Source organism: Ambystoma mexicanum, chromosome 5p (assembly GCF_040938575.1).
Source record: "Ambystoma mexicanum isolate Mex_15411 chromosome 5p, UKY_AmexF1_1, whole genome shotgun sequence".
NCBI classification, from domain to species: Eukaryota; Metazoa; Chordata; class Amphibia; order Caudata; family Ambystomatidae; genus Ambystoma; species Ambystoma mexicanum.
In genome coordinates this window covers 1,158,524,579-1,158,537,202 of record NC_090930.1, presented here as the reverse complement: position 1 = coordinate 1,158,537,202, position 12,624 = coordinate 1,158,524,579, and the positions used below count along the sequence as shown (strand labels likewise).

Genomic DNA, 12,624 nt, shown 5'->3' with positions numbered 1-12,624 from the left:
CTGGCTAAAATGTATAGATTAAATGTGTGGGATGATCTGTTATTGAATCAAAATGAAGATACATTCTGAAATATGTCGGGTTATTCCCCCATCTTGCAGTATTCTTACCTAATTCCAAGCAACACCGTACCTTACAAAACGAGGGGATATGATATGTGGTTAATATTAATCAGCGCATATCACTTAAGAGGACCCAGTCTCAATCAAGGAAGTGTATGGGCATGCATTTTAAGTTGCATTCTTTACTTTGCGATCTGACGACAGCCCAATGCTTCTAAACAATGTGATGTGGATCTCATTTTCAAAGCTCACCACGAGTAAAAAATAGCTCAGTGGAAATCCATCATTTTAATATGTTTGTTAGGCATTAACTTACTTTGAATCCATTTTTGTCACCTTCTTAGTGAAAAATTCATCCACGCCTTCGTCAACTCGTCCCATTAGTCCATTCTGTTCTCCTTCTTGTGGGGCCTCGGCACCAACTTGCTAAAAGAGAAAATGCACAATTACATAAAATGTTCTGCGCGTTATAGAGTGTCGTATAACTAAACAAAGTACAATGCTCGCGCTGAAGCCCATATAGTTATATAGGCCATTATAGATACAACCACTGGTTAAGCTACAAATGAAAGCCAGTGCTGTACTGGCCTGGTTGACATCTGCAAGTTGACAATACTGAAGATGCTGAAGTCCATCTAAGAACAATTGTGTTTAAGAACAGATACCATGAACCGGATTACAAAAAAGAAATGCATTGAAAATCGGTGAAGGGGTTGCCAGGACTCAGCCATGAACCAGATATCTCGAGCGGCTGCATGCAAGCAATGGGTAACTTTCTCAGTCTTAGTTTTTTGTTCCTATTCGCTTACTTGTACATTTGTTTTTTCCATCATCAATGCAGATCCACAAAAACCCGAACACAAATAAATATTTAGGAATAGAACAGGCTTTCACAGCTGATGCTGCACAGCTTGCGATCGCTGCCACGATCATCCAAGCATTTAGTAGTTTATTTTTAAATAAATCCGTCGTTCAGAGGCCCTACGCTGAAAAGTGAAGCCATTAAATGAACAAAGTCCCTACCTGCGCGGCATCACCACAGAATATCAATTTAGATTTACAGCCCAGTGAAAGTTTGACTACACTTACTTTAAAAGTGCCTTGGTGCTTAATGTGCACTCAAACATTTCGTCTTGATCAAACTGCGTGCATGACAATGATGGGGGTGGCAGGCCTCTCTTCCATTACATCGATTTATCAGTCTTTGTGACCAAGTGGCAAACTGCCGCCACCAGTCAGGAGAGGCTAGGCCCAAGGGCGGCATAGAGTGGATCCCCTGGCTATTCCCAAAATGCCACATTCAGGAGAGAGGGGCTGGTCACATTACTGCCTTAGAAACTCCTGTCCTTTTAAGGGACTAGGTTGTGAGGGAGGATCCCCCAGAGCCAGCAGCACCTGCACCCTTAGCTTCCCTCATGCAGATACAGAAATCATACCCAAACACACAAGTGAGGAGAGTGGTACCTGAACGAAGACCGGAAACTTGAGCATACATCTCACAAAATCTACATACGTTCACATGAGAGCTGCTAGGTTAAGAGAGTCCTGTCTGAGGGTGTGGCCTGTGTGTGGTAAAAAGTGATGAGGCCACAGGTGGGCGTTTCTAGCCAACCCAAAGTCCCACATCAGGCAAGCACAAATCAGTTCGCTTAGGAGAAAGAGGCAGGAAGGTATGGTCAAGGACCTCTAAAAGGAAGCGCATGTGGCAGAGGGAGTTGCAGAGGGAGTCCAGAGAAGGCGCTCATAAGGGGGGCTGGCGAGGGAGGAAGACCCAGGGGGCTGGCGAGGGAGGAAGACCCAGGGGGCTGGCGAGGGAGGAAGACCCAGGGGGCTGGCGAGAGAGGAAGACCCAGGGGGCTGGCGAGAGAGGAAGGCCCAGGGAGTTGGTGAGAGAGTATGGCCCAAGGGTCTCAGCGGAGAGAAAGTCCTAGGGTTCTGGGGAGAGACGAAGACCCAAGGGGCTAGAAAGAGAGGAAGACCCAGGGGGCTAGGAAGAGAGCAAGACCCTGGGGGCTAGGAAGAGAGCAAGACCCTGGGGGCTAGGAAGAGAGCAAGACCCATGGGGCTAGAAAGAGGGGCGGAAGAGGTTGGGGAAAGGGACAAAAGAAGTTGTGAAGGAAGGGGCCTAGGAGGCTGGGAAGAGAGCTGGGGAGACAGGAAGTGAGAGAAAATGCTGGGGAGACTGAGAGGCCAAGGAATTGGAGAGAAAGAGGCAGAGAGAGAAACCCAAGAGGCTGGGCAGAGCGAAAGAGAAGGAGAGACACAAAAGGTTGGGGAGAGAAAGAGCACAAAGGAGAGAGATAACCCTACAAAGCTAAAGAAAGAAGAACCCAAGAAGTTGTGAAGAGAGCCACACGGAAGCCAACAAAACCGGTAAGTCTTATTAAATAAAGACCCCCAGTCCCAGAGCCCACACAAGGTCCAGCTGCCCTCCCTCCACGCTTCAGCTGCCGATTACCTCCACCCTGGTTCTGATACCAGGGTAGAATGCACCGCTCTTACTACTCGAGCAGTAAGAGTCGGCCACTATGGCAGCAAGAGCCAGCCACCACACACCCCTCTCCCTCAAAGAAAGAACGGAAAGAAGGAACAATCCCCAAGGCTGAGAAGATCAGAAAACAAAAGAAGAGAAACAGAGAACTGGAAAAAATAGCATAAAGGCAGAAGGAACAAGTTACTTACCTGTAACTGTTGTTCTCCAGCATGGGTCTGGCATGGATTCAAATGCTCATGAATATTCCCCGTCGTCAGGCTGGGAATCCTCGGTAAAGAAAAAACTCAGTATCAGTTTCGTTTCTGATCTGACTTTTGTAGTAGTAACCAATCACTGATTTCTGCGTCATACTGACCACAGCCAATGACTGCCCTCTCCCTAAGTCCCGCCTCTGGCAGCCATCCTCAGATTTGGTAGCACGTGAAGTGGCAGTATGACCAAGTGAAGAGCCGCAGAGGGGCAGGAGGGAGGGTTTGCATGTGAATCCATGCCAAATCCATGCTGGAGAACAACAGTTACAGGTAAGTAACTTGTTCCTTCTCCAGCATGGGGTCTGGCATGGATTCACATGCTCACGAATAAGAGAATACATAGCAGTACACACATGCACAACCACGGGCAACAGGCTCAACATTAAGCAATACAACAACTCAACATTAAGTGTCTCTTACCTCCTCACCAGGCTCACCTTAGGCGAACAGGTTGCGCAGCACTGCTTGGCCGACCCTGGAATCCCGGTCGACGCAGTAGAATTTCGTGAAGGTGTGTGTCGACCTCCACGTAGCAGCCCTGCAGATGTCCAGCAGGGGCACACCAGATAGGAACGCCGTGGTAGCTGCGATCGCTATGGTGGAATGGGCTCTCAGACGGCCGGGCAGCGGTCGGTTTGCCAACCGATGACAGTATATGATACAGCCGGAGAGCCATCTGGAAATGGAAGCCTTTGAGAGAGCCTTCCCCTGATTGACAGGTCCAAAGTTCACAAAAAGTTGTGACGTCTTCCGAAAGCTCTTCGTGCGGTCCACTTAGAACTTCAGCACTCTAGCCACATCCAGCGACTGCAAAGTCCTCTCTGCCGGCGACGAAGGCGACGGGAAGAAAACAGGCAACACCAAGGGTTCGTTGAGGTGGAAGTCCGACGGCACCTTGGGCATGAAGGAGGGGTGCGTCCTGAGCACTACCCTTGTGTCGTGAAAAGTCAAGTACGGGGGCTTGCAGGAAAGGGTCTGGATCTCTCCCACTCGTCGTGCGGAGGTGATGGCCACAAGGGACGCAGTTTTCCACGACAAGAACTTCAAAGAAGCTGAGTGCAGAGGCTCGAACGGAGGTCCCATGAGCTTGGTCAGCACCACGTTGAGCTCCCACGCCGGGGCCGGCGCTTTCACCGGCGGGAACAATCTGAACAGTCCCTTCATGAACTGCTTCACCAGACGATGAGACCACAAGGACGTCCGTCCCGTGGTTCTGGTGTATCGGGAGATCGCAGCAAGATGAATCTTGATGGAAGCGTGCGCTAGTCCAGCCTTGGCCAGCGTCAGTAGGTACAGCAGTACCTGCGGAGCCGTAATCCATAGAGGGTTAATCTTCTGTGCGTGGTACCAGACAGAGAGCCTCTTCCATTTGTGTCCGTAGCATTTAAGAGTTGAGGACACCCTGGCCTTTGCAAGAACCTCTCTGCAGTCGGCCGGTATGTTGTAACCTCCAAACTCTAGCGCTGCAGGAGCCAGGCCTGCAAGTTCAGCGACTTCGGGTCGTGATGGAGGATGGCGCCTCCTTCCATGGAGAGAAGATCCGCGTCCACTGGAAGCTTGATTGACGGGGACGCTGACAAGTCCAGAAGGTCCGGGAACCATATCTGCCTCGGCCACGCGGGTGCGACGAGTATCATCCTGCACCGTGACCTCTTGAGCTGGTTGATGAGCCGGATCAGCAACGGTAAAGGAGGGAACGTGTACAGGAATAGGCCCTCCCAGGGGAACGAGAAAGCATCGCCCATGCTCCTCGGCTGGGGAAACCTGCTGGCGAACCTCCGGCACTTGGAGTTCGTCGCCGTCGCGAACAGATTGATCTGGGGTGTGCCCCAGCGTCGGAAGAGGTGGTCCACTAGGTCCTGTCGTAGTTCCCACTAGTGGCACGAGCGCAGCTCTCTGCTGAGCGAGTCGGCGATGGTGTTTTTTATTCCTGCCAGATGAAACGGCACCAGGAACATCCCTTGGGAGAAGGCCCAATGCCACAGATCCTGCGCCTCCTTGGACAGGGCTGGGGATCTGGTACCGCCCTGCTTCCTGATGTAGAACATGGTGGTGGTGTTGTCGGTGAAGATCCTCACCACCTTGCCCTTGAGGGACGGAAGGAAGGACCTGAGGGCCAAAAACACTGCACAGAGTTCCAGGACGTTGATATGGAGGGATTTCTCCGTCGGAAGCCAGAGGCCTCTCGCGTGCAGATTTTCGGTGTGCGCTCCCCACCCTTCCAGGGAGGCATCCGTGGTCACTGTCTTCTGGTGCCCCGGGGTCTGGAAGTCCATGCCCGCCGTCAGATGCGCGCGGGTGCCCCACCACCGGATCTCTCGTCGGAAACTCTCGTTGAGTGTGATCCTGTCCTCGAAGCTGCCCGTCATCTGGACCCAGCGAGCGTCCAGGAACTCCTGCAACGGGCGCATCCGAAGTCTGCACAGGCGGATGAGATAAATGCAAGACGACATCATTCCGAGGAGGGATTTGATGGACCTCACCTTGGCCGCGTCCGCAACCAGCATACGCTGCATCTTGCCCAAGATGGCCCTCGTTCTTTCCTCCAACGGCGAGGCCAGAAGCGCCACTGTGTCGAGTTTCGCTCCCAGAAACAGTGCGTCTTGCGCGGGAACCAGGTGGGACTTGGCGTAGTTTATGGAGAATCCCAGGTCCGTGAGTAGTTGGACAGTCCTCGCCGTGTGTTCCGCGGCGAGCTCCCTTGTCTTTGCTCGGATGAGCCAGTCGTCCAGGTAGGGGTAGACGTGGATCCCCTCCAGGTGCAGCCGCGCCGCCACCGGTGCGAGGCACTTGGTGAACACCCTGGGTGCCGACCTCAATCCGAAGGGAAGGGCTCTGAACTGGTAGTGCCGCCCTTGGACCACGAATCTGAGAAACTTTCGGTGTCCCTTTAGGATGGGGATATGGAAGTAGGCATCCTCCAAGTCCAACGACGACAGGAAATCGCCCTCCTCCAGCTGACCCAGGACGTGCTGGAAGGTGACCATCCGGAACTTCTGTGCCTTGATGAATTTGTTCAGTCGTCGTAGGTCCAGGATGGGACGCCATCCTCCTGTCTTCTTCTTCACGAGGAAGTATCTTGAGTAAACTCCGGCGCACCAAAGCCTCTTTGGGACGAGCTTGATGGCGCCTTTCTTGACCATCGCCTTTACCTCCAAGAGAAGTTGAGGGACGTGATGTTCCTTCCTGGCCACGGGGGGGACGCGCGGGCACTTCTTTAGAAACTCGAGCGCGTGACCCTGGGCCAGGGCGTCCAGCACCCAGCGGTCGCTGGAGATGGACTCCCACACGCCGACGAAGTTCGCCAGCCGGCCTCCCACCGGGGTGCTTCGGTGGGGGCCCGACCCCACGGCCGGTTCAGTCCTGCTTCGACGAGGCTTTGCTGCCTTGTCCTCCCTGGCGATGACGGCGGGGTCCGCCCGATTTGCCTCGTCCCCTGTAGGCTTCTTGTGACGACGAACGGGCCGCTTGACGGTAGGTGGAATATCCGCTGCCGGAACCTTTGGATGCACTCTGCTTGCCTCCGGTGCTCCGAAAGGGCGGCCGTCGTTGCTGGAGAACACCAAGAGCCCGGGCCGTCTCCGTGTCCGCCTTGATGGCTTGCAGGGAATCGTCCACTGTTTTCCCAAACAGGTTGTTCCCGTCAAACGGCATGTCCAAAACTCTGGTCTGCACGTCCTGCCGGAAGTCCGCTGCCTTGAGCCATCCACGCCGTCTAAGGCACACGCCGTTGCCCAACTGGCGAAAACCAGTATCAGCGATGTCCGTCGTTACCGTAATGGCGTGGTCCGACGCCACTTCCCCTTCCTGCAAGATCTCCAGGGCCTCAGCCCTCTTGTCGTCTGGAAGGAAGTCCAGCAGGGGGGCGATCTTGTACCACAACTCCCTGTCGTAGCGTGCTACAATAGCCAAGGCGTTGGCAGCCTTAATCGTCATTGCTGCCGATTAGATGACTAAGCGTCCCATCGTGTCCAATTTCTTTCCCTCGCCGTCCGGGGGGGAAGTTGACGTGGAGGCCGATGCCCCCCCCGCTTTCTTCCTGGCCGCCGCAGAGACGACCGAGTCCGGGGTCGGCTGTGCCTGAAGGCACAAGGGGGCCGCGTCCGGGACCCGGTACTTCTTCTCGTACTGATCCCTTCTTGCAGGCGTTGTGGATGGGTTCTTGAGGAGGGAGAGACCCTCATCCCAGATATCGTCCAGTAGGGGTACAGCGAGGACCGTCTTCTTCTTGGTCTCACGTCGTTGATAAAGGAAGCCTTCCTTCTTCTTCTCTTCCGGGCAGAGCTGGAAAAGCTTGGATGCCCTGGCGATCATGGCATGAAACGATCCAATCTCGTCGGGTGGGGAAGCCCGGGGAGGAGGTGACGACGGAGGATCCTCGCCGTAAACCTCGTCGTCTGTACCCGTCGCGGCCGTGTCCTTCCCGTGTCATCCGCCCGGGTCGTGGACGGGGAGGAGGGCTGAGACGGGCGCGATGGTTGAAAAGGAGGTGGAGGATGAATCCTTCTTCTTGTCATGATCACTGCTTCCAAGGAGCCAGGACCAGCCCAACGTCCTTGGAAGCAGGCGCCTAACCCTAATCCTAGGCACCAGCCGGTCCCCACTGGGACCTTTTGGACCTTGTCCTGGCGCCGGTGGCACCAGGCTCATCAAAACCATTGGTCCCGGCACTGGAAGCGCCAGGCTCATAATAGGTGTGAGGATGCTTGGGTGGACTTACCTGCAGCAGACCATGCTGCTTACTTACCAGCCACTTAGAAGCTATCTAAGAACAGGAACTACTTTCTTACCTGGGTGGGGCAGCTCCACTCCCTGGATACAGCACTGGAACTCTTCTGGAAACTGGAACTCTTTTCTTACCTAGGCGGGGCCGTGGAAGAAGACGCCTCATCACTCCAAGGCTATTTAAACCACACCCGATAGATGAAGCGTGCTTCGCGTTATTCTGCATCTGCAGCAGAACGCTCACCGAGTCTGCTCTGGCTTTTTTCTTCTGATCCTGGACCTGCAAGAATCCTACTTACCATTTCAGTATCCAGACATCATCAGCACCTGCAAAGAACAGAAACAACAGGTTAGCAAGGCGAACTTTACACGCAGTACTTACTCACCTGATCCATCGGCTGCGGCCGCTTCTTCACGCCGCATCTCCACCTGCAAAGGCAAAAGCATCGCCATACTTACCGGCACGCTGTGAATTCCGGATTTCTTCGTTCTGCATCGCCGCCTGTAAAGACAAAGTATCGTTAACAACTTACTGGCATTCCGCGGACTCCGGCGCTGCAAACCAACATCTGAAAGGCAAAAGAAAAGACATTAAGCAGGTATTTACTTACGTCCATCACGCTCGTCGCAATAAAACGCCTGCAAATACTCCGGCGTCTCTTTAACACGAACTAAGCTGCAAGGAAAGAGACAGTTAGAGCGCTTGCCATACTTACGAACTTCCAGGCGCTTCCCTTCATCTTCCATCTCAAGAGCCCTGCAATACATAAGGGAAAAGCATTATACAGAGTCTGCATATAAACGTGCCACGCATTTAAAGACTATAAAGACAAAAGGTGTCCAGAAACTCACCGCTTGTGCAGATAACGACGGTAACCATCCTCTGAATTCAAGAGGCCTATGTTTCACCAGTGAAGGAACTGGCAACGGCACCCTGCACCAGACGCAGATGGAGAGCCCAGCATTCACCTATATAAGGTGAGCACGTTGACCTGGGGGGGTCTACGAAAAAGCTGGGAAGAGAGAGAGAGAGAGGGACATTCAACAACCCAGACCATTAACCCCCATATTCTTTCACCTGCAGAAACCTCACTCTTCGAGTCCGACACACAGTGCGAAGAGGTTCGACCCCAGAAGCCAATCGAGTCCTGCACATCACTTTTCGAGTCACAGACAGCTTCCTGCCAAGACCCGCGCCTCCGTGGGAATCAGGTGAGCGTTACAGAACGCAAAGCCCACCACAAAACTCCTACCCAGGCGCAATGGAAACCTCAGACACTGATCAACTAGCCCAGTTGCTCGGGGAATTAAGAGCAGAAGTACATGCAGCTCGTCAGGAAACGACCTCTCCAAGAAGAGAACTGATAATTTCCAAGGAGCGAACAGAGGACCTTGCTAGGCAGTTGTTACAAACGCAGGCAGGACAGACACCTTTGCCCGTTCCAGGAGGGAGTTATCCTTCTGCATCAGCTTCAAATCCAGTGCAAATCAATCTGCCCGGTAATGTGCCCTTGGCTCCGCCCGAACGCTTTTCTGGTGATCCAAAGAAATTCGCAGTGTTCATCAACCAGTGCCGCCTACACTTCTTATGTCGACCAGCTGCATTCCCAACAGACCAGACCAAGGTGGCTTTCGTGCTTTCTTATCTCAGTGGCAGCGCTGCAGATTGGTCGATCCCTTTAGTCACCCAGGATGATCCGGTTTTACATGATTTTCAGGCCTTCCAGTCCAGCATGGAGAAACAGTTCGCAAGACATGCACAAGAGCAGGCCTTGGACAATGAACTTCTCTCATTACGACAGGGTAATCAAGACCTCTTGACTTATATAGCCTCCTTCAATAGACTCATAGTGGAAACACAATGGCCCGAGGACAAGAGAATAACGCTTTTCTACAGAGGCCTGCGTGGAGAGCTCAAGGATGTGTTAGCGCAAGTTGTGAATCCTCCACAAGAATGTCCTGACTATATTGACTTAGTTGTCCAATTGGATCGTAGACTACAGAACAGGAAGGCAGATCGTTCCAGATTTGATACCCGAGTGTTTTCTAAACCACAGACCTCGAATAAGGGAACTGACACTGTGGAACCCATACAAATAGGGGGCATGAAAGGACCTTTAACCCAGAAAGAGCGGGAAAGAAGAAGGCAGCTGCAATTATGCCTCTATTGCGGAAACTCAGGACACTTTCTTCGGGACTGTCCAGTGAAACCAGCTAAGAAGACTGTAGGAGCCGCGGATACCTGTACCACAAATTCTGAGCAGGGAAACGACCTCGCCCGACAAGAGTAGAGGTCCTCTTGCCGAGCGTTAAGATCTGTCCCGTGACCTCGCATTTCGTGATACCCATGGTCCTCATTAGTCCTGAACGTCCGGATCGTTTGCATGCAATTGAAGCTTACATTGACAGCGGAGCAATCAGTAACTATGTGGACCGTGAAATGGTATCAAGGATGAATCTACCCCTTGTCCCTAAGGCAGTAAAAGACGTCATCACTACTGTGGATGGCACGGAGATAGCCTCCGGACCAGTAACGCATGCCACCCAAGAAGTGACGCTAGTGAGTCAAGATGGACACCGGGAGAGAATCGTGTTCAATGTAATCAAGGCCCCTCAGTTCCAGATCATTCTGGGAATCCCTTGGTTAGAGAAGCACAATCCTCAGATCGATTGGCGAGCAAAGACGGTTCAGTTTCCAGAGTGTTTTACCACTTGTTATCATCGGCCTGATGTTTCTCTGGCGGTAATCTCTTCTGAGGAGGTTCCCAAATTACCTCCCGAATACCAGGAATTCCAAGACGTCTTCCGGAAGGATCAAGCTAACACCCTGCCTCCTCATAGGTCTTACGACTGTCAAATAGATCTGATACCTGGAACAACCCCTCCTTGCAGCAGGATTTATGCCCTCACCGAGCCAGAGAACCTTCACCTCAGACAGTACCTGGACCAATACCTAGCTAACGGGTTTATCCGTCCTTCAAAATCTCCAGCTTCATCGGCTTTGTTCTTCGTTCCGAAAAAGGAAGGAGACCTTAGGACTTGCATATATTACCGCGCCCTGAATCAGATCACCGTTAAAAACAGATACCCGTTACCTTTGATCCCTGAACTCCTGGACCAAGTCAAAGATGCATGTATATACACAAAGCTGGATCTCAGAGGAGCCTACCACTTGGTACGGATAAAAGAGGGCGATGAATGGAAAACGGCCTTCCGCACCAAGTACGGGCTATTCGAATATCAAGTGATGCCCTTTGGACTGTGTAATGCTCCTGCTGCTTTCCAATATTTTATGAACGATGTCCTTAGAGAACTCATAGACGTGTGTGTTGTTGTCTACATTGACGACATCCTCGTCTATTCATCATCTGAAGAAGAACATCAGAGACACGTTAAAAAGGTTCTCGAGAGATTGCGTCAACATAATCTTTTTGCTAAGCTTGAGAAATGCGTTTTCAACGTAACAGAAGTCGAGTTCCTGGGATTCATATTGTCACCTAACGGAGTCCATATGGATTCAAAGAAAGTTGATGCAATTATCAAGTGGCCATCACCAACCTCTGTAAAAGGAGTTCAAAGCATGTTAGGATTCGCTAACTTTTACCGCAGATTCATTCCTGAATTTTCTCAGATAGTCCAGCCCATCACCGCTCTGTTGAAAAAGAACAAACGTTTTGAATGGTCTTCTGAAGCAGAACAAGCTTTTCAGGACTTAAAAGCTAAATTCATTTCTGCACCTGTTTTAAAACATCCTCGCCCAGAACTTCCTTACATCGTGGAAACGGATGCTTCTAGTCTTGCTATGGGGGCAGTGTTATCACAAAGAGATCCGGTCACACACCAACTACATCCTGTTGCCTTTTGGTCCCGCAAGTTTTCGCCTCCCGAGATCAACTATTCAATTACAGACAAGGAACTTTTGGCCATCAGATCGGCCTTTAAAGCCTGGCGGCATTATCTTCTAGGAGCCAGACACACAGTCACCGTAATGACTGACCACCGCAATTTACAATATCTAAAGACAGCCAAAGATCAGTCTTCCAGACAGCTTCGCTGGGCTCTGTTTCTAGCAGAATTTTACTTTATAATTACTTATCGACCAGGCAGTAAGAACGGAAAAGCAGATGCCCTCTCCCGGATGGGAGTAGATGAACATTTGACCAATCCAGAACCAATACCCATAATCCCAGAACAAAGAATTTTGGGTTTGGTCAGCGCTCAATCTTTTGAAGACATCAAGACCATGGTTAAATCACTCCTAACTCCGGGCGATTTACAAGATTGGCAATTAAAGGGAAAAGAATTTTCAGTGGATCAAGACCTACCATATTTCCGAGGACGATTGCATTTACCCTGTGAGAAAATACAAAAACAAGTCATCTCCTGTTATCACGACTCTCTAATGGAGGGTCACCCTGGCATTACCAAAACCGTGGAAAAGATTAAAAGACATTTCTGGTGGCCGTCATGGAAAAAGGATATTAGAGACTTTGTAATCTCCTGCGGTGTGTGTGCCCAGAATAAAAGTCAGAAGGAAAAACCAGCCGGCCTACTACAGCCACTAGACATCCCTCCCTGTCCATGGCATACCCTGTCCATGGATTTCATCACGGACTTACCTCCATGCTCGGGGTATACTACCATTTTAGTAGTCGTGGATCTATTCTCCAAGATGGCTCACTTCATTCCCCTAAAGGGTCTACCATCAGCCTCAGTATTGGCCCGAGAATTCTTAGAAAACATCGTTCGGCTACACGGTTTTCCCTCGGTTTTAGTCTCCGATAGGGGAAGTCAATTCATCTCTCACTTCTGGCGCAGTTGCTGTCGACTAGCCCAAATTGATGTAAGACTTTCAACTAGTCACCATCCCCAAACTGACGGACAAACCGAAAGGACAAATCAAACTCTAGAGCAATATCTACGTTGCATGCTCCAACAAACTGAAAACCCCTGGAAGGATATTCTTTGGATCGCTGAATACGCTTACAATAATTCGATTCATTCTGGAACAGGGAAGACTCCCTTCTTCTTACTATACGGACACCATCCTAGAACCTCTAACCTGGATCCTCCCCAAGAATTCGAAGCACCTGC

At 51.3% G+C, this 12,624-nt stretch overlaps 1 protein-coding gene across 1 annotated transcript in view; it reads right to left on the bottom strand.

The window, feature by feature from the left end:
• The window catches only part of CARMIL1 (capping protein regulator and myosin 1 linker 1), a 1,545,633-nt gene that overhangs the window by 155,109 nt on the left and 1,377,900 nt on the right, over positions 1 to 12,624 (bottom strand). Inside the window, exon 33 of the mRNA XM_069613644.1 lies at positions 377 to 486. Coding sequence (XP_069469745.1) covers positions 377 to 486 — 110 coding nt within the window. The remainder of the gene's footprint in view (positions 1 to 376; positions 487 to 12,624) is intronic.